This window comes from Prionailurus bengalensis, chromosome D2 (assembly GCF_016509475.1).
Source record: "Prionailurus bengalensis isolate Pbe53 chromosome D2, Fcat_Pben_1.1_paternal_pri, whole genome shotgun sequence".
Classification (NCBI taxonomy): domain Eukaryota; kingdom Metazoa; phylum Chordata; class Mammalia; order Carnivora; family Felidae; genus Prionailurus; species Prionailurus bengalensis.
The window spans coordinates 47,441,573-47,463,064 of record NC_057351.1 but is presented as its reverse complement, the minus strand read 5'-3'; the positions used below and the strand labels follow the sequence as shown (position 1 = coordinate 47,463,064).

Below are 21,492 nucleotides of genomic sequence, written 5' to 3'. Positions count from 1 at the left end.
GTTTTGCTTTTAAAAAAAAGTATTCCTAAGAACTATACTTTTTGATGCTACTATAAATGAAGTTATTGTTGGTGTAATTTTCAATTTGTTCATTGCCAGCATAGAGAAATAAAATTGATTCTAATATATTTGGGCGCCTGAGTGGCTCAGTCGGTTGGGCGGCCAACTACAGCTCAGGTCATGATCTCTCGGTCCGTGAGTTGGAGCCCTGCATTGGGTTTTGTCCTAAGAGCTCAGAGCCTGGAGCCTGCTTCGGATTCTGTGTCTCCCTCTCTCTCTGCCCCTTCCCCGATTGCTCTCTGTCTCTCTCTCAAAAATAATAAGTTAAAAAAATTTTTAAAAATTGATTCTAATATATTGATCTTGTACATTGCAACCATGCAGAATTCATCTATTAGTTCCAGTAATTTTTTAGTGGATTCCTTGGGATTTTTTCCATAAAAGATTATGTCATCTGCAAAGAGAAATGTTTTACTTCTTCATTTCCAATCTTGAACATTCCAGTAAGACACTCTTTACTTCCTTTTCTTACCTAATTACTTGGTCTAAAATCTCTAATACAGGGTTGAATTTTGGTGGTGAGAGTAGACATTCTTGTTTTATTCCTGACTGTAGGGGGAAAGCATTCAGTCTTTCACTACAAGGTATGATTTTAGCTGTGGGGTTTCCATACATAATCTACTCTACTACTTTAACTGGGTTTTTTTTTTTTTTTTTTAAATCATGAAGGTGTTGGATTTTGCCAGATGCTTTTCTGTCCAATGTCTATTGGGATAATCATGTGGTTTTTGTCTCTTATTCTATTAATACGGTGTTTAATAGAACATTGGTTTTTATTGAACCAACCTTGCATTCCTAAACTAAATCTCATCTGTATATGGTATATAATTATATATGTTGCTATATTTGATTAATATTTTTTGAAAATTTTTCTATCTATATGCATAGGAAATAATGATCTAGTGTTCTTAATATATCTTTGTCTGGTTTTGGTATCAAGGTAATAGGAACAAAATTAAACAAAAAGTAGAGATATATTTTCTCATATACTCCCTGTCCTCACGCATGCACCATTTCCCCCACTGTCAGCATCCTACAACAGAATGGTGTATTTGTTACAACTGAAGAAACTGCAATGACACATCATTATCACCTAACACCCATAATTTACATTAGAGTTCATTCTTGCTGTTGTACTTTCTATTGGTTTTCACAAACATATAATGACATGTATCCACTATTACAGTATCATAGAGAATAGTTTCACTGCCCTAAAAATATCCTGTGGCTCACATATTCATCCTACAACCCTCCCAAATCCCCAGCAATCACTGATACTTTTACCATCCACATAGGTTGCCTTTTCCAGAACATCATATAGCTGCAATTATACACTATGTAGCCTTTTAAAATTGGCTTCTTTCATTTAGTAACATGCATTTACGTTTCCTTCATGTCCTTTCATGGATTGATAGGTCATTTCTTTATGACACTGAATACTCCATATTGTCTAAATGTTCCTCAATTTATCCATTCACCTACTGAAGGATACATCTTGGTTGCTTCCAAACTTGAGCAATTATGAATATTACTGCTATAAACATCTGTGTGCAGGTTTTTGTGTGGCTATGTTTTTACCTCTTTTGGTAAATACCAATGAGCGTGACTGCTGGATCTTAACAATGTGTTTAGATTTATAAGAAACTGCCAAAGTGTCTTCCAGTGTGGCTGTACCACTTTGCATTCACATCAGCAATGAATAAGAGTGCTTACTGCTCCATATCCTTGTCAGCATTTGATGTTGTCAGTGTTCTGGATTCTAATAGTTGTGTAGTGGTATCTCTTTAATTTGCATTTCCTAATGATATATGGGGTGGAACATAGTTATCTTTTTAACTGGTATAGAACTGATCATGTTACTTCTTAGCTCCAGGTCCTATGATGGCTTCTACAGAATAGAATGCCAATAGAACAAAATTACAGAATTAAATTCATTGTATATAGGAATAAAATTCAGGGGCGCCTGGGTGGCTCAGTCGGTTGAGCATCTTAGCTCTTGATATAGGCTCAGGTCATGATCTCATGGTTTGTGGGATCAAGCCCTGCAACGGGCTCTGCGCTCAAAGTGCAGAGCCTGCTTAGAAGTCTCTCTCTCTCTCTCTCTCTCTCTCTCTCTCTCTCTGTCTCTCTGCCCCTCCCCCACTTGCTCTCTTGCAAACGCTCTCTCTCAAAATAAAATTAAAAAAAAAAAAGAGGAACAAAATTCAGACTTCTGAGAAAGACCCTAAGATCGTACATCTCACCTTCCAGCCCCATTCTATTTTACATCTATGTCATCCCACCTGGCAATACCACTGTACTTCTATCCTCTAATCATGTGCACCTGCAGCTTCAGAATACATCCACTTCTATCTCATTGCTCCTGCTTTGCTCTACTCTCTGCCATCACCACCCTTGGCTACCTGACAAGCACCTAATCATCTTTCAAGACTCAGCTCAAATAGCAACTATTCCACAAAACCTTTTATGGCTTTGTACCCCAACCTCCATTATATATTGTACCCAGAACAATCAATTTCACTTTTTACATGGCTTTCTTATTCTCCTAAACAATAAGCTACTTAAGGGGGAGACCACATCTGATTTGCCACCCCATCACCTAGCACAGTGTTGGATCTAAGTGATGCTTAGAACAAATCTGTGATAAATATATATATATAAAATAAAAAAATACATTTATTTATTTTACACACACACACACAAACATATATATATAATCCCTGTTTTAGAGATGAAGAAATATTTGGATATGCTCCAAAAGTTTGGGGGAATGCTGCTTTCCCATGAGAATCCTGTTATGATTCACTCTACAGTAAGTCCACCAAAGTTTGTCCAACAGATAACATACATGCACATACAGTGATTTCTGCTATAGGGTGAATTTTTATAACACTAACTGGATGCAGAATCAATTAGGGAACCTGAATTACACTGTAAAGACTGCTAATGATCCTAAAGAGATGGCATCACAGAAAGAAAACCTGATGCTGGAAGCACAGATGCTAGGAGTGCTATCACACTATTTATCAAAAACAATGAGTAATAAATATGATAATACAAAGTATTGTGCTAATAACATTGCTCGTGATAGTGGTAAAAGCCCATTACTCTTAAATATAAGCCAAATAAGTGGCTGTACTGTTCAGGTTTTGTTTCGTTATATCGTAAATACACTGAAATGCTTTTAGGAAAAATAACTTTTTATGAAGCTAACCCCTAACCTCTGAACCAACTGCTTTTATAATGTGCTTCTGGGTTACATGTGTATTCTTAAAAACATACTTATCATGCTACATTAAACAACGTATTGAAGAATTACCTGTGTCTGTTTCCCCAAAATCAACAGCATTTCTACCTACATAGTAGCAGCTCTAACAACAGAAGTCAAAAGTCAGGAATGCTGAAATGAACATTACAGAAATAAAGGCATGGGTAACCAGTGTCTGCCCAAGGAATTTAGAGACAGAAGATCTAAGGAGCATTTCCTTCACCACAGTACTCTTCCACAATACCCTGAATATAATAAACAAGCTGGTGGGGAGGGGGCGGGGTGCCCGGGTGGCTCAGTCGGTTAGGAGTCTGACTTCCGCTCATGTCAAGATCTGTAGGTCCATGAGTTTGAGCCCTGAGCCAGGCTCTGTGCTGACAGCTCAGAGCCTGGAGCCTGCTTTGGATTCCGCGTCTCCCTCTCTCTCTGCTCCTCTCCTGCACACACGCGCTCTCTCTCTCAAAAATAAATAAACGTTAAACAAAAATAAGAACGACTTAAAAAAAAAAGAAAAGCTGGGGCTGGGAGAGGGTAACAGATTTGGAAGTCCCTCATCTATAATGAGAATGGATAAAGCAACTATGGGCTAAAGGAAAAACAGCAACCCAGTGCAGCACTACACTGCACTGGGACACCTACTGTAAGTTTGGGCCGTAATCAATGGAGAAATTTCTAAAATCCATAAAGGAGCAAGGCAGGTAACCAAATTCAAAACTAAAATGTGGGGTGCCTAGGTGGCTCAGTCGCTTAAGCGGCTGACTCTTGATCTCAGCCCAGATCTTGATCTCAGTCGTGAGTTCAAGCCCTGTGTTGGGACGTATGCAGCCTACTCAAAAAACCTGAAATATGACTCAAAAATAGTTATACCTCTCCTGAGCAGTAGAAATCACAGTAACAGAGGACAAAATGAGGCCATGAAATCTGGTTAAGCCAGCCTGGAGGACTAGATGATGGCAAAGGAGCAAATGAAAAGTTCCAGCAGACCAAAGACCTAGACAGTATTAACACACAATAACCGTCTGGTCATTCTCAACTAAACATATTATGGAACCCTATGTTGTTGGAAAACGAGAGGCAATGAAGATTCAGAGACAGGATGGGAAATGTTGCAAGAACGTGAAAGCTAAATTATACAAGAGCAAAAGAAAAAAAAAAAAAAAAGAGGCGAGTAGAGAAAAAAAAAAAGTACTTCCAGAATTTTTACCAATTAAAAAACATACTTAGCTAGTAAGAGTAATGGCATCAAAAAAAAAATTCCTAAATTAATTCCAAAAACATTTCTTTCTTCTGAAAAAGTTCTAAAAAACATTACCAAAGATAAGAGAGAAGTTAAAGGTAGGTAAGGCAATAATAGCACTGAAGTAAGTAATTTCACTAGCAATCAGCTTTACCCTGTTCTAAAGATTATTAGCCAGAGGAGAGCCGTTATCTTTTAAAAATTTCCCCCAACACAAAGAGATCCAAAATGTTATGCAACCTTTAAAAACACTGGCTTTTAACAAACTGCCTTTTACTAATTAGGTGAAAAACACCCCTGTTTTAAATAGAAGCTACACATCCAACTCTTGATTTTGGCTCAGGTCATGATCTCACAGTTCACGATTTTAAGCCCCCAGTCAGGCTCCCTGCTGTCTGGGCAGGCAGCCTGCTTGGGATTCTCTCCCCCACCCCACCCCCCTCTGTCTCTGCCCCTCCCCCCGCTTAAGCTCGCTCTTAAATAAGTAAATAATGCTACAGAATTATATCCACCACTTAAATGCATTTGAACCCTAAACTTCTTTCTAGTGGGTCTTGGAAATCCTTGGAGGCCAACGTCTACTCCAGCCTTCAAAGTACACACTCCAAGCCCACTGGGTCACCTGCGCAGCCCGTACTCCTCCAGGATAAACTCCGGCTACCCACACGTACGGGCCTAATCTGGGGGGTAGTGCACAAGCTCCGCGTCAGAATCGGCGACTGGCGGCTCAGCACCCGTCGGACGGGACGGGGCGAGACACCCGCGTCTCTTCGGCGGAGGGACGAAAAGTGGAGACTCCTCAGGAAAGGCGTCGCACCGCGCTGGTCTCAGGGCAGCGGCTGCGGAGGGGGCGGGGCCCGGCTGCCGAGCGGCCGGCGCTCCTCTCCGGCCCGCGGAGGCCGGCGGCGGCAGCGCGAACCCGCTCAGCGGCCCGCAGCCCCGGGCGCCCTCCCCGTCTGTCTCGTCCACTGGCTCGCCCGCCCGCAGGCCTACAGAGCGGCGCAGCCCCGCGAGCGACGCCGCGGCAGGCACTGACGAGAAACACACCGCCGCCGCGCCCCCGCCCCTTTGTGCCACCGCCTACCAATCACTCACCAGCGCTCACGTCACCCTCCAATCAGCTAGGGCACGGGCAGGGGCGGGGCCTGGCTGCCCGACGCCGGCGGTTGCTCGGTAGCCGGGGCTTCTTTAGCGTTCGATGGTGGGTGTCGGTTAGGAGAGGCCCGGATGTTGGCTCTTTATTACCAACACTGGGCACCTGACTAGGACTGAATTGGGCGGGCTAGAGACAAGCCGCACGGCCTCCTGGGAGCGGCGAGATTGGCTTCAGGCCCAAGAGCATGGCTTGCACCTTGCCTGAGGCCGTCCTAAGATTGCTCTTGGACGTGGCCCAAGTGCTGGGGTGAGGAGGGTAGCAGGCAAAAGCCTTCCAGTTGGTCCTTTCCAGACCCCGTGCAGGGCCGTCCTGCCTTTAACAGATCACCCTTCCTGTGCTTCACTGTTTCCTGACTTTCTGGCCTCAATGGTCTCATCTGAAATATGGGGCCATTGCTGTACATGGTTAAAAAGGGCAAAAGCAAATACCCTCTGTTGGTCTCTTATCATTCTTCATCCAATTCATGGACTGAGAAGTGTAGGACAGGTATTAGAATGGACACCTTGAGCAGTTAAATCTGAGTTGGGTAAACTCAGCTACATTCCTTTTTCTGTTCTAATTCCCAAGGCGCTGAACTCCGAGTGTACACCCTAAAAGACGGCATAAGCCTTACAAACCTGAAATGCGCCCCCCCCCCACTTTTTCTTTCTCTCCATTCCCCACATGTTCTAAATCCAACCCTTACAGATTTCCCAAACTGGTCTATTTCACTAGGTGAATTACCCAAACGATAGTGAACAATCCTCCTCCCAGCTTCATCATCCTCATCTTGTGACTCAGAGGAATGAATCTAAGATGAACCCCAACATCTCATTCTCCTAAGACCCCACCCATCAATTACTCTCCAACAGTTCAATGCTGAGCACACCCTGGGGTTTATGAGGAGACCCAAGGACCTTCATCTTCAGGCTCTCGACACTAGTTCCTTCTTCAACTCCAATACTGAATAGATCGGAGCCCCTTAAAGAGATTTTATTATTATCTCCCTCCCCCTTTGAAGCCTCTCAAAATAGGAATTTGCGTATTTTCTCTCTTATGAATTTCCTGGAATCAGTCCTAATGATGGATAAGTAGATTTGACCATTCCCAAAGAAAACCATTTAACAAATGCTTACTGAGTCAGCCTCAGGAGTAGGTATACACAAGTAACCTAAGGAACAGAAGGTATAAGCACTCTCTTCTGCCATCAAGTCACTCTCACAGCAGAGCAGCACAAAGAGTTGATCTGTGAGAGCTCTACCAAATCTCTCAAAATCAGCAGTTCCAAGTTCAATCTTAAAAGTGCCCAAGGAAGAAGTTAGTGCTTTCAGGATTGGTGAAACCAAACGGGCCTGCCTACGAGACTGTGCCATGGATGGGGTGCCTGAAAGCCTCATTCAGTTGTGCGAGCAGCTGACTCTTGATTTTGGCCCAGGTCATGATCCTATGGTTCGGGAGGTAGAGCCCTGCATTTGGGCTCTACGCTAGCAGCACAGAGCCTGCTTGGGATTGTCTCTCTCTCTCTCTGCCTCTCCCCCATTCAGTCACAAGCACACGTGTGCTCTCAAAATAAACATTAAAAAAATTTCTTTTTTAAATAAAAAAAGGCTGTGGCTCAGTTGGGTGGCTCAGTTGGTTGAGCATCCAACTCTTGATTTCAGCTCAGGTCATGATCCCAGGGTCTTGAGATTGAGCCCCACCCACATCAGGCTCTGCACTGAGCATGGAGCCTGCTTAAGATCCTCTCTCTCTCTCTCTCTCTGTGCCCCTCTCCCTCATTCTCTCCCTAAAAATAAAAAAAATAATAAAACAAATTTAAAAAAAGCAAAAACCAAAAAGAACAAGACTATGCCATGGTTATAATTTGAATACTTAGCACCAAGGAGGCATAGTCCAAGAAAACACAGACTGGAGGAGGGGTCAGCTACACGTGCAGCTAGTGGCTACCACATTAGACAACAGTTACAGAATATTCCCATCAGTTCAAAGTTCTATGGAACAGTGAGTGCTGCTCTACAGGAGGACATTTCCATCCTCAGCACTTTTCCTTCCAGTATCTAGGTTCATTCTGCGTTTTTCAAAGTTCCAAAGAAATGGAAATGGATGCCTTAGAGCAAGGGTCAGAAAACTGCTTCTGTAAAGGGACAGATAGAAGGTATCTTAGGTTTTGTGGGCCATCCTGTCATAACTACTGAACTCCAGCATCATAGGTAGGGTGAAAACAGCCATAGACAACATGTAAATGAATGGGCATGGTTGTGTTCCAATAAAACTTTATTTACAAAAACAGACAACAGAGGGCCACAGTTTACCAAACCTTGCCTTAATTAACCTATAGAGGCATTTTCAAAATTCATTGGAATAAGAGGAAACCTCCTCTCAGACTGCAAAGAGTCATGAAATACATAATCCCATCCCCTTCCTCTATCACCTGCCTAGGCTCTAAGCTAGGGCTTTTATCCATGAAAGGAAGACTCCTGATCATCTGTCTGCCATTGCTTCCTCTGGAATTCCCGCCCACTCATGAAAGGCACACAGAGGTTTCTTCTCCAACATGCCCTAAATCATACTGTGACCCCATCAAGGCTAATTAAATAAAAATATAGTTAAAAAAAAAAAAAAAAACAAACAACAACACTGTGAAATATTTATTTTTGTTTTGCAGTATTAAGCATGATTAAAACCAGGGCAGAAAAATACTAAGTATGCTGGGTAAGAAAGGTGTACTGTTTCATTATTTGCTTTTTCTAATTCAATTAAGACGATGAGCACGTAAGACAGCATCAATAACTCAAGGATGTAGCTGAAGAGTGAGATGTGATACCCTGCTCTACTGGCCTCCAAAGGCATTCAAGGGATCATCAAATATGTTGGACACCTTCTGTTCAGATCTTGGTTCGGGTGCTGCCTGTGAAGATCGACTTTTTGGTTTGGTTGTCTTAGCCTGGATACCAGAGGAGAAGATATCATCTTTAAAAAGAAAAAAAAAAAAAAAGAAGAAGAAAAGAAAAAGATTTGCTGAACAGGCAAGAAAATGGGTGCTTTTAAGACACAGCTACATAAATCATCAAATACTCAAGTCTGATAACAGTATGGGATACCAAGAACACTAAGAGCCAAGCCTCTTAGATACTGGTCCTGGCTTTGCTACTAATTAAGTTTTACGACCACATACAAATCATAAGTTCTTGCAGATCACAATTTTCTCAACTACAAATGTATGCGTGTTCACATGGAGGACAGGAAAAAGGGAAGGATAACTGGAACTCCAATCCAGCCCCTGACTTTACGTGACATTATACCTACTTCTACATTCTCTTCCCACAAGGTTTTCAAAGGAAAGGGCAATACAAATAAGCAAAGGGAAATCCAACATAGGAGTCACCCTCTTTTAAAATAAATGCACCTATCTGAGACATGTCAATTCTAAGAATGTAAGTCTTTATGACTACATTCGTGTTCAGTTGTTTCACTGACTGTAGTGTTTTGTGACTCACCTGCAATGTTACTGCTAAGATTCCATCCTACAGAGATTTGAGCATGTTTACATAGAGATACGTATACACAAATGTTAAAGGCCTGGCATTATTTGTAACAAAGAAAACTTGGCAACAACCTAGATCACCTTCAATGTGCTAATGGCTAAACACAAAAGGATACTACACAACCACTAACAACAAGGAAGCAGATAGATCTCTATGTACTGGCATGGGAAGACAGTAAGTGACTAAAAGGACTGCAGAACAGATAAAATATATTCATATTTTGGAAAAAATAAGCATACCTTTCTACATATGCAAAGCTGTATTATCATCACCACAGCTGAAAAGATATATACACCCAACACTCAACAATGGTGACCTCTAGGGATTGTTTTTCACATTTTACATTTTCCAAATAATACTAATCTATTACAACAGGTATGTATTACTTTTTTCTGTAATTAAAAACAAACAAAACTAAAAACAGCGAAGTCTCTTCTGCATCCCCTGTGGTGGGAAGCAGGTGGAGACACAGCACACAGCTTACTCCAGGACCAGGCCCCATGTGGCAGTGCAGCTGCTTTCTCCCAATTAACCCCAAGGTCTAGACCTGGGAGAGAGGGGGGAAGGAGGAGACAGTGTGCATTTGGCCTCAACTCAAGTCCTACCCATCAACACCAGACATATCAGAAGCCCCACATTTGAGTTTAGGCATTTGGTTTGCCCAAATGAGCATGTTTACAAACCCAGAAGATCTTTTGTGAGATGCTAAGTCTGAGTTATAACCTGCTTTCATGTATAGCACCACTTTCCTCCTGCACTGGCCCCCTCCATTCTCTGAATGACTGACACTCACTCCTCAGTTAGAACTCTGACTCAGACAAGTGCCCCACGCCTGAGGCAGCCACCTCAGCCAACTTCAGCATGTGGGGCAGTTTCTGAGCCTCCCTTCGTAACATCAGAATGTTCTGAGTTATCACAGATAATTGGCAGGGGGCACACTAATATAAAAGTTAAATTGTACTTAAGGTCAAAATCCAGGCTCCTTCAAATTCCTTGATGTCCATCAGAGCAAAAAGTTGTTTCACCAAAGTAACTAGTCCATTTACTTATCCATTCTCAGCCTAACTCAGGACTATACAGCAAGCCAAAGGAAACCCAGGGGGGAATGTTTTCCAGGAAAGGGCCGAAACAAAGGTAGGAGAAGTACCAAGTCCCTGAATGGCAATGACTCTCTGTGTCATGTGTAGAAAATCAAACTTACCCATATCATCATCAAATATAGACTTAGCTTCCACTTTCTTTTTGGACTTTTCTTTTGGTTTTACAGTTAGGTCAGCAAAGATATCAATGTTATCATCAAACAAGTTGGATTCAAATGTTCTTTCCTTCTCTCTTGCTTTTTGCGAGGGTTTAATTGCTTCTGTAGCAAATATATCATCCTTGTTGAGCCAAAACAGAAGTAAAACAATTTTAAATCAAGTGGTAGAAATACAAACTGCCACTATAGTTTGCAACAGCCATGTGACCTGCCCTCCCTGCCTGGAATGCCCCACTCCAGCTCTCTGCCTGGCCCAGTCCTTGTCTTTCTTCTAGCCCCAGCTCAAATGCCACCTCTGTAGAGAGACTTTCTCTTCCAGTCCTTTCTTAAGGAGTGCCTCCTACCCTTTCCATCACTCTGTCTCACTGACCAGAGCTGTTTTCATTATGCCACTTAACATTATCTGAAAACATTTTATTTATCTGTTGCCCTGCCTGTATCCAATTCCCCTTACACACTGGTCCTAGTTCACTTTGTGTCTCTAGTACCCAGATGTTCAATAAACACCTGCTCAGAGAGTAGCACTTGAAGGCCTTACTGCCTGTACTCCAGCTAGGGCCTGTTTCCCCAAGAACCAGAGGCGAAACACTTAAGCTGCACTGATGCTGCTTTATATATGTCATAGAGCAGCATGCCAAGAAAGCTGACTGAAGCAACATGCTGATAAAAACTATGAAAATCAAGACTTGTGTCAATGGCCATAGCCAGCCAAGAACCACCCCCACGTGAAACAAAACAAAAACCTACTTTTGAGTAAATTTCAGAGTAACTAATAAAAGATCCTAATTGTAAGTACTAAGCAAATAGGTAGCAAGCAGCAATGAAATGAGCTTATTGTAACCTATGGCTCAAATGAGCCAATCCGGGGTTTGTCTTAACACAGAAACAGGCCCAGAAAGTACTCTCATGTCCTTTTACCTCAAAAATATCTTGTGCTTTTGAGATGGCCTCCTGGTGACCGTTGGATTTGGACTCATTCTTCTTGCCTTTCTGATCTGTAAAGAGATCATCCTCATCTTCCAGGAGCGGGAAAGGATTTGTTTTCTTTGCTGGTTTTGGTTTAACAGACTGGAAGAGATCATCATCACTGCCTGCCTCACCTAGAGAGGGAAACATGGGGCTCTTCTCTTTACTTCCCCCTGTTGGGTTGGCCAGGCCATCTGCTGCCTTTGTCTTGGCTTTTCTTCTCCCCGTGGGCTGAGAGCCAGTGCCCTTGGAAAAGATATCTCCAGAATCAAAAATGTCATCCTCAAGAGGCTGACCCAGAGATTTCGCAAAGGGGCTTCTGTCTACTTCAGGTACAGGACCACCTGCCCAAGTTGGAGCTGCAGCTGCCTCAGCCTCCTCAGAGATGTCTTTTCTCCCAGCTGCCCTGGGCTGTGGTTGAGGGTCACCTGGTGAAATGTCGCCATCTGCCAAGCGTGCAATGGATCTTCTGGGGACACTCACATCCTCGGCCTCACCGGACTCCTGGGCAGCCAACCTCCGAGCCGCACGGGTCTGCGGTCTACGCTTCCCTTTCACTTTGACCCGACTCTGCAATGGCAAAAAACCATGTGTTGATCTAACGATTAAAAAGAAGAACAAAAAGGTGTTCAAAGCTAACGTAGCAAATAATCAGTGACTCAAAATATTATAAGGTTGTCTGGTCTACCTCAATCCCTCAATCAAGATTATTATCCAAGACAGAGAAAGGATTATTTCCTAAAGATTTCCAAAGACGTTTAATAGCTACTCCAAGACTATGTTACTCTTAATCCTTCAGTGTTCCCCATGGAGTCTTTGCAGGGCAATTTCTGTTTAATTTCATACAAAAGGCTTCATCTGCTGCTGGAACCCTGCAAAGCAGGCATGTTGGTACTCTGTGTGCCACAACCCTTCCCGGCCCTTACTCTGCCCTTGGTTTACATGTGGGTCTCTTTCAAAACAAGAGAGAATTAGGGGGAATTCTAGTGCTAACCTTTACAAGAGGCTAGCCTACAATCAGGCTCCAAAACCAGGAAGATAAGAGAAAATTCAAAGACAGGGAATCTAACGTGCTCTTCTCTTCAAGTCAACAAACACTAAATTTAAATGTTGAATATTTGACATAAAAAATGTGGCTTAGAAATCAGAACTTTTAATATAACCTCAAAACAGAAGTTACTCATTAGCAATAATGCAGTATTTGTGATATTTTCCAAAATATACAATCAAGTAGTCTTAAGAAGGTACAAGCTTCTTTGGCCAAAGTACTTGGCTATGTTTACCTATTTCAAGGAAATTTCACAAATAATTTTATGAAGTAGCCAATGTAAACTTACCCTCCCCCTCACCAAAGGCTGACAAAAAATAGAACAAAAAGAAGGATATTTTCTTTTTCACGAGGAAAAGAGTTTTGGAAACACTTAAAATGAATGTATTCACCAGAGTTATCTTAGGTGCTGTTGCTTACTCAGACATCAGCTAAGATTTTCTAGAGAAGGAAGACTAGGTAGAAAAAAGAGAACCAACTAAAATGAGAGCAAAACCTCGAAGAGTTCAGTCCATGCAGCACATACCCACAGTCCTGTGGAACAGGGTGACAGGACCATACCAGCTGGGAAGTAACTGCCATGGGATCTCAGAGAAGGGAGCCTAACACAAGAGGGCACCAGGGGAAGTATCACAGAAGCAGTGAAGTTTGAGCAGTCTGTCGATGGGCAAGAGCACTGCTGACAGAGGTAGCAGCACAAGCTGCTGGCAGCAGTAGGTGGTTGTGTGTGTGTTCAAGGAATGGTGCCTGGTGTGACTGCAGCGTAGGCTGACGGTGTGGAGTGGTTGGTGGGCAAGGTGGAAGTTTCGGTTAGTGTGGATTGTAAGAGGCTTTAATAGCAAACCGAGGAGCCTGAATGTCCTCCTTTGGGCAGTAAGGAGCCAGCAGAGGAGGGACACGATCTGCTCTGTTTAGGCCTGCAGGTGGCAACGCAGGAGAGCCTGGAGACAGTGGGACTTCACTGTGGATACTGAGCAGAATGTAAAAGTAACAAATACGGGCAATGGAAAAGTGGACGCAGAATTAGGAAGGTGTAAGGAGGGTGGAGAGGCTGAAGGAAGGCTGAGGTGTCTCCTTCAAATGGTTAGTGGGAGGCAGCCTATGATTGTATAACTGATGGACTAGTTAGAAATATACAAGTTATTCTGGATTTAAAAAAAAAAAAAAAAAAAAGCAAGAAAGCAAGCAAAGGTGGCTTCATCACCTTATTTGCACTGTGTAAGGTGTCTGCCTGAGCTGGAAGATCAAAACTCACGCCGGCCTCCCCACTACTAGGAAGAGCGGGCATACTTTCCAGACCGTGGATCCTCTCAGGTTCAGATGAAGGAAAAGCCAATTCTGGCAAAACAGGTTTTACTCCAGAGATCTGGGGAGCCGCTGCAGGCAGCAAGGCTGCTGGATTAATCGCTAAATTTGCCTAAAAGAGAAAAATGACACTTACTCTGTATGTCTTCTTAAAACTCAGCAGTCTATGATTACTAGTGTAACACATGACAAGAGACGCGGTGTACATAATGTATAATACAACAGGAGAGAGAGAAATGCAGGGAAGTCTCCCGATCAAGTCTTAGAATTAAAATAGAGGATTATATACCTGTGCCCACCACTGGGACCAAAGAAAAGATGTTACAGACGCAGCACACAAGAAGCAACAACTAGAGGGTGGGGAAGAGATGCGAAAATGCCTGGCAACAGTTGACAAAAGTAAATATTCAAAAAAGTTTATAGATGCCACAAGGCAGGCAGTGAAGATTCCAGACACGTTATAATTACTTGTATTTTCCAGATCCGAGGGGATGGTTCTTTGGTTTTAAATGGAGCGGGACCTGGTGAGTCCTGTGTGAAATTACATTTGGTTAACAATCCATTAGGGAAATAGAAAGAAAAGTGTCTCTTGGATTACACTTATGTCTATTAAATTTGATGGAAGGTGAAGCTGTCACTTTCTGTGATTCTAATTAGGGAAAGGCATTCAAATCTCTCCTGGGGCCTCAAAATCTTTCACTTATGCCTCTTCTTCTGCTGCGTGAGAGGAACGCTGGCAGACCGTAAATGGAGTAAAGGCAGACAAAGATCATGAATTAGATTCGTAAGAACCACAGGGTTATCAGAGTACCAAAATCTGACCAGTTGGCAAAATTACCATGCTGGTTATCCCACACAGCAAATGTCACAGAGCACACAGAAATTCACCCACAACCTAACACACTGAGGTTCTAGAAGCAAAGGAAGTTGAAACTTGGGACAAGTCACTGGAGACGTGCTATTCCCAGGGCTTTGTTTTCACAGCTCAGGACACTGAAGCCTCAGTGAGACATCCAGAGACAGCTGGAATCCAGAACCAGAACTCACTTTCCAGTCATGGCCTGTTCCCAGGAGGAGCTCCGGAGAGAAGACTGCTGAGAACGGAGACCTATCAGCAGTGACCTCAGAAGAGGTAACCAAGAAAATAGGGGAACCAAGGGGAACCAAGGAATTGGATACAATTTATGTTTAATTCTAATGTAATTCTACTCCAAGGTAGTCCAAAGGGAGAAATGGAGGTTCTAATGGGAAGAAGATTCTTCACCCTGTATTAACTCTACCTTGGAACTGAATTTGAAGGTCGTCCAAAAACAGTAATCACAAGTATAGCTTCATGAGACTGGAGTGTACAGTGAGAACAGATGAGGCGGCAGAGAAGTGTGTTTAAAACAAAACAAAACAAAACAAAACAAAACAAAACAAAAACACAGTAGGGGAGCCTGGCTGGCTCAGTTGGTAGAGAATACAAATCTTGATCTCTAGGTCATGAGTTCAAGCCCCACACTGGATGTAGAGCTTTACTTTAAAAATTTTTTTAATTAGAAAAAGAAATTTTTTTAAAAACCATACAATAAAGAGAGAGAAGTCATCCTAGCTGCTGTTTCCTCCCTAATCAAGAGAACTCTGAGTACCCTTGGGTATGCATGATGGAGTCCCTCTGTCCTGGGATACAAGCAAGAGCTGAAAGTCCTTAAGCAGTTCTAACCTGAGGTGTTTCCGGTTTCAATGTGCTTTTTTCTTTGATACCCTGCTGAGTGGATTCAGGATGTTTCTGGTTCTTGACAGAGGATACAGAGTGGTCTTTTTTCACTACCTTCTTCTTTTCTGAGATCTTCAAAAGAAAAAGAATACCAACCACCTGTCATCTATGTCAGAAATTTTAAAGAAAAGTCATAATACATAAAAACAATCTGGCTTCTGAGTTTTGGGTCATTTCTTGAATGAGAGTTGAACTAATACAACATTTGAACATTTCAACATTAGGTGAACTAATACAACTAATGCAGCATTTCAGAAATGGCATTCTAAAGACCGTGACCTTCTCGGGAGTTCCTGCTATGCTAAACAAAATAGAGAGTGCTTAACAAAATCTACTGGGGTGGAGACAAATGACACAAACAGGCTAACACTCAAATTTAAAGCTTTGCACCTGAAAGGCATGGGTATTTAGTCACCGTGTGGCATGCACTGGTCTTTCAATAACCAACTTAAAAACCAAACAAATCTGTAATACATTAAGAGCTTGGGTTAGTTAATGCTTTAATGTTAATTAGGAAACATAAGATGAGGACACCACAAATGCTATCATCAGCGTGCCATTTGCCATTCCTTCACTGGTAAGCGCCAAAATTCTCTGCGTGTTTTCCTCTTATAAGTACACATTAATTTCCTTCCCAGAGGCCTTCCCCACACCCCAGTATTGAGAGCAAAAGGCTGATACCAAAGGCTGTGACTTGGCAGGGCTGAAAAGATCATCATCTTCATCATCCCCAAATAGGCTCCCAGCACTTGGCTCTAGTAACTGGAATAGACAAAACTCAAATTCAATATTCAAAACAAAAGCAGTTTACAAAAAGAGTTAGGTGAGCTATTGACTTATAATATTTAATACAGTAACAAAGTCATGATGTGAAGAACCTTTTGAAACTGACCCTGGTTTTCTTGGTGCCAGAGAAGAGGTCAACATCTGGATCATTGTCCTTCTGGAGCTTGTGACTAAAAAGGAGCTCTTCATCCTGAAAGACACCTGTGCTCTTTGGGCGAGTATCAGGATCAGGACCCTGGAAAAAAGAGGAGTTGTAAGGATTTACCTCAAGGAAATCACAGCTACAAACATGCAACTACAAAGATATCCCCTGCAGCTGTTTCCAATGACTACAGGCTGGACACAGCCTAAGTGCCAATCACAAAGGGAATGACACATTCACACAACACAAGGCTATGGAGCTACCAGAGATAGTGCGAAATACATTTGCAAATGCAGATCTGGAATACATTAACATATACATCATCTGGAAAGATCCTCCTTCAGCCTGTAACAAATGTCTGAACTTTTTATTTATAAAACAACCCATTAATTCCATAATGAGAAACATTTTAAGGGTGAAAACACAAAATCAAGTAAGTTTTCTCCATCTCATTTCCAAAGGGAAGAAGAGCAGCTCACTTAATACCAAAAACTACACAGTGGTCAAGTGTGTATCCCTAATCTGTCAGCGTCTTACTCTAAAGACCTGGCACAGGGATGATGAGCCAACCTTCTCCTATGCCCACCCACCTTCCATCCCACTATCTTCCAAACAAGTTATTTTTGTTTGATAGGGTAGCTGACATTTGAAAATTACTATTCACATTACTTGATTTGACACTGTAATATCCCAGATGTGACATTCTTAAATACTTCCCTATTTCTTCTTTACCTTTTTTTGCTTTTTTGTTTTTGTTATTTCCAGGGGGCCGATTCAGAAGAGCTCTTCTTTATGTTAAGTACAAGCTACTGTAACAGAGCAGTGGAAGGAATGCCCCGAGTCAGAGACCCAAGTCCTTGAAGGGGATTGATAGGGACAAAGGCTGGACACAAGGACGATGATAAGTAAGGTACACATTAAAAACCCGAGGACACAACATCCTGACCTTGTGGCTTGCAAGACCCTGGGGCTGACAGACCAAAGACCCACAAGTGCAGAACGCGCATTCTCCTCTTCCACCTCTGCCCAGGGTAACCCCTAGACTGGTCACAATGCTTTTGCTTTGCGGGTACAACCCCCCACCCCGACAATGGAGAAAGGCTGCCATGACCTTTCCTATACAATCTTTGAAGGGTCAAAAACCCCCCCTCCCAACCTGTGGGAGGAGCTCCCCAAAGGACTGGAAGCAGCCTCCATTAGAGACTACCCCAGCTCCCAGCCCAGAGAGACCCTATAACATCCAATCTCAAAACAAACTGGGGACAGGCTTCACCTTACAGAACCTGCCCGCTCTCCCACCTTGAGAGTGTTTCCGCTTTCATAAATTCCTTCGTGCTACTTCCCTTCTGGCTGTTTTTATTTGAAAGCAGAGCCTCACATAAATCTTGTGTGGAATCCAAGAACAGAGACTTCCATTCACAGAATGCAGACTCTCTCACCCATAACATTTAGTATCACGACCACAGATGAAACAAAAGAACCCTCACAACTGAGGAGATGTGTCACATTAAAAAGTCACTAATTATTATTACTGACTATACATAAAAACCCACAGCAACACAGTAACACAGTAGCTAAGTTTAAAAGTTTCATGACCATTGGGGCACCTGGGTGGCTCAGCTGGTTAAGCATCCAACTCTTGGTTTCAGCTCAAGGTCACAATCTCATGGTTCAGGCCTCACATCAAGCTCCACACTGGCAGTGTGGAGCCTGCTCGAGATTCTCTCTTTCCCTCTCCCTCTGCCTCCCCCACTCACTTTCTCTGTCTCTCTCAAAAAATGAAGAAACTTAAAAAGTAAACAAATACATAAAAATAAATAAATGAAAATATTTTTTTAAAACTTTCACGACCATGAAAATCACAGTACAAAATCACACAGAGTAAAAGACTGGAAGAAAATACAGCAAGTAATTCATATTCACTCTGTGTAGCTCTCGTTCATAAACAGGGTTATACTTCTACTGTAATAAAAAATAATAAAACATTTTTTTTATAGAAATCAACATGGACCATTTCCTCAGTTTGGTTTACGAAAAACACTGGCAATATGGCCTGGCACCTGTTTGGGTTTCTTTTTTTTTTAAATATCTCTACTGAGATAAAATTCATACACCATAAAATTCACCTAGTGTGTAATTCAGTGATTTTTAGTATATTCACAGAGTTGTGCAAACACCACCACCAGGTAAGTTTAGAACTTTCCCATTACCCCAAAAGAAACCCCAAACCTATTAGCAGTCACTCTGCATTCTCATCCATCCATTCCCCCAGACCCTGGCAACCACTTCTTTGTAGCTCTATGGATTTGCCAATTCAGGACATTCAAATAAATGGAATCATAAAATACGTAGTCCTTTATCACTGGTTTCTTTCTTTCAGCATGTTTTCAAGGTTCATCATGTTGTAGCATGTATTAGTAACTTATTCCTTTTATTGCCAAATAATATGCCATTTTGAATAGATACACTACATTGTTTATCCACTCATCAACTGATGGACTTTGAGTTCTTTCCATCTTCTGACTATAATAAATATAAATATATATATATATATATATATATATATATATATATAATAAATATAAATAACGCTGTTAAGAACATTACATTCTAGTTGTGTGTGAATATGTCTTCATTACTCTTGGATATACCCAGGAGTGGAATTGCTGGGCCTTGTGGGGGACTCATGTTTAATAATTTCAGGAACTACCGAATTGTTTTCTGAAGTGGCTACACTAATTTACATTCCCAACAGCAACGCAGGAGGATTCTAGTTTCCCCACACCCTCACCCACATGTGGCCATTACAGAAAAAAATCAACAAGTGCTAGTGAAGATGAAGAGAAACCAGAACCCTCAATTCTTTAGTAACTCATATGACAGAACTGACCCCTTAAAATGAGATTCTTTAACCCTTTCAAAACCCTGAAACTTTATTGCTTTTTGCTCACCTTTCCCACTTCTTTCTTTGGAGCGTGGATGCTATTTTGATCTTCTGTTTTATCTTCTTCCTCATCAAATAAACTAAGAACAGTTTTGGTTCTACTTTTGGTTCCTTTGTCCAAGGGGGATGATGAAGAAAATAAATCAGAATGCTCAACCGACTCCTGAGTAGATATAGTCAAAGGTCCTCCCTGAAAATGGAAACAGTAAAAAAAAAAAAAAAATAAGTAACATCTAGAAATACAAATTCTACTGAGGGGCCTTCCCAACTCTTCATTAATTCAGTAACTGCGACATTTGCGTGTTTCAGGGCACTATAGCTAATCACATTAACCCCAAGTAACAAAATACTAAGGTCAACTCTCAATCAGCTACTCCAACAGAGATTCTTACACAGGTAATTCACAGCCAAAGATGATTTTTCCAACCAGTTTAAAGTCACAGGTCCCTCCAGCCTATCAAGAGATATACATATTTACAACCCTGATCTACATCAGTTGCTCATGAGCTATAAATAACTTGCCAGTCACAATGAGAAAGAATGAAATATGGCCCTTTGTAGCAATGTGGACGGAACTGGAGAGTGTTATGCTAAGTGAAATAAACCATACAGAGAAAGACAGATACTATATGTTTTCACTCTTACGTGGATCCTAAGAAACTTAACAGGAACCCAGGTGGGGAGGAGAAGGAAAAAAAAAAAAGAGAGAGAGAGGTTGGAGTGGGAGAGAGCCAAAGCATAAGAGACTCTTAAAAAATGAGAACAGGGGCGCCTGGGTGGCTCAGTCGGTTAAGCGTCCGACTTCAGCTCAGGTCACGATCTCGCGGTCCGTGAGTTCGAGCCCCGCGTCGGGCTCTGGACTGATGGCTCAGAGCCTGGAGCCTGCTTCCGGTTCTTTATCTCCCTCTCTCTCTGACCCTCCCCCGTTCATGCTCTGCCTCTCTCTGTCTCAAAAATAAATAAGCATTAAAAAAAAATTAAAAAAAAAAATGAGAACAAACTGAGGGCTGATGGGGGGTGGGAGGGAGGGGAGGGTGGGTGATGGGTATTGAAGAGGGCGTCTTTTGGGATTAGCACTGGGTGTTGTATGGAAACCAATTTGACAATAAATTTCATATATTAAAAAAATAAATAAATAAATGTCAAAAAATACATTAAAGTTAAAAATAATAATAATAATAATAATAATAATAGGGGCGCCTGGGTGGCGCAGTCGGTTAAGCGTCCGACTTCAGCCAGGTCACGATCTCGCGGTCCGGGAGTTCGAGCCCCGCGTCGGGCTCTGGGCTGATGGCTCGGAGCCTGGAGCCTGTTTCCGATTCTGTGTCTCCCTCTCTCTGCCCCTCCCCCATTCATGCTCTGTCTCTCTCTGTCCCAAAAATAAATAAATGTTGAAAAAAAAATTAAAAAAAAAAAATAATAATAATAATAATTTGCCAGTCACAGAGAAAGCACAAATATCCATCACTAGGAGTGGATCATATTATTTCCTAGTATTTAATTAATACCTAAGTCCCAAGAAGAAACCTGACAAAATTACTTAAATTGTAGAAGGCTCACACTGTATTATGCAATTATAAGAATCACTAAAATGATCCTAAAATGTAGCATTTATTCATTCAACAAGTTCCACATTTCAAGTAAGATACCATTGATTTTAAGATCCACTATTACTCTATGAACCACTGAGAAAGAAAAAAACAAGTCTAAAATATGCCACTGATTGTGAAATGCATCCTAATTTGAGTGGTTAAACTGTGAAAACTATGCTTGTTTGAAGAAATATGTAATTTATTTAAGTTTATTTATTTTGAGAGAGACAGAGATAGTGTGAATGGGGAGGGGGGAGAGAGAGAGAGAGAGAGAGAGAGAGAGAGAGAATCCCAAGCAGGTTCTGAGCTGCCAGTGTAGAGCCTGATGCGGGCCTTGAACCCACAAAGCTGCAAGATAATGACCTGAGCCAAAACCAAGACTTGAACACTTAACTGACTGAGCCACCCAGGCACCCCAGAAGAAATACGTAATTTAAAAGTGCCTAG

General features: G+C 41.9%; 2 protein-coding genes across 10 annotated transcripts in view; both read right to left on the bottom strand.

Moving 5' to 3' along the window:
* ZFAND4 (zinc finger AN1-type containing 4) overlaps nt 1–5,625 on the bottom strand; it is an 89,896-nt gene extending 84,271 nt beyond the window's left edge. For 2 of the 4 annotated variants that reach the window (XM_043596866.1, XM_043596867.1), the window contains exon 1: nt 5,188–5,625. The gene's annotated coding sequence lies outside the window, so the exon portion shown is untranslated. The remainder of the gene's footprint in view (nt 1–5,187) is intronic. The other 2 variants (XM_043596864.1, XM_043596865.1) reach the window with 2 other exon arrangements.
* A 2,331-nt stretch (nt 5,626–7,956) lies between these two features.
* Nucleotides 7,957–21,492, bottom strand: part of LOC122492975 (WASH complex subunit 2-like) — a 61,529-nt gene continuing 47,993 nt past the window's right edge. For 2 of the 6 annotated variants that reach the window (XM_043596841.1, XM_043596842.1), the window contains exons 23-31: nt 19,461–19,643; nt 16,474–16,602; nt 16,263–16,343; nt 15,528–15,653; nt 14,291–14,353; nt 13,722–13,934; nt 11,422–12,039; nt 10,447–10,624; nt 7,957–8,670 (exon numbers count right to left, since the gene is read on the bottom strand). In XM_043596841.1, the coding sequence (XP_043452776.1) occupies nt 8,531–8,670; nt 10,447–10,624; nt 11,422–12,039; nt 13,722–13,934; nt 14,291–14,353; nt 15,528–15,653; nt 16,263–16,343; nt 16,474–16,602; nt 19,461–19,643 (1,731 nt within the window). In that variant the 3' untranslated portion in view covers nt 7,957–8,530. The remainder of the gene's footprint in view (nt 8,671–10,446; nt 10,625–11,421; nt 12,040–13,721; nt 13,935–14,290; nt 14,354–15,527; nt 15,654–16,262; nt 16,344–16,473; nt 16,603–19,460; nt 19,644–21,492) is intronic. The other 4 variants (XM_043596843.1, XM_043596844.1, XM_043596845.1 and 1 more) reach the window with 2 other exon arrangements.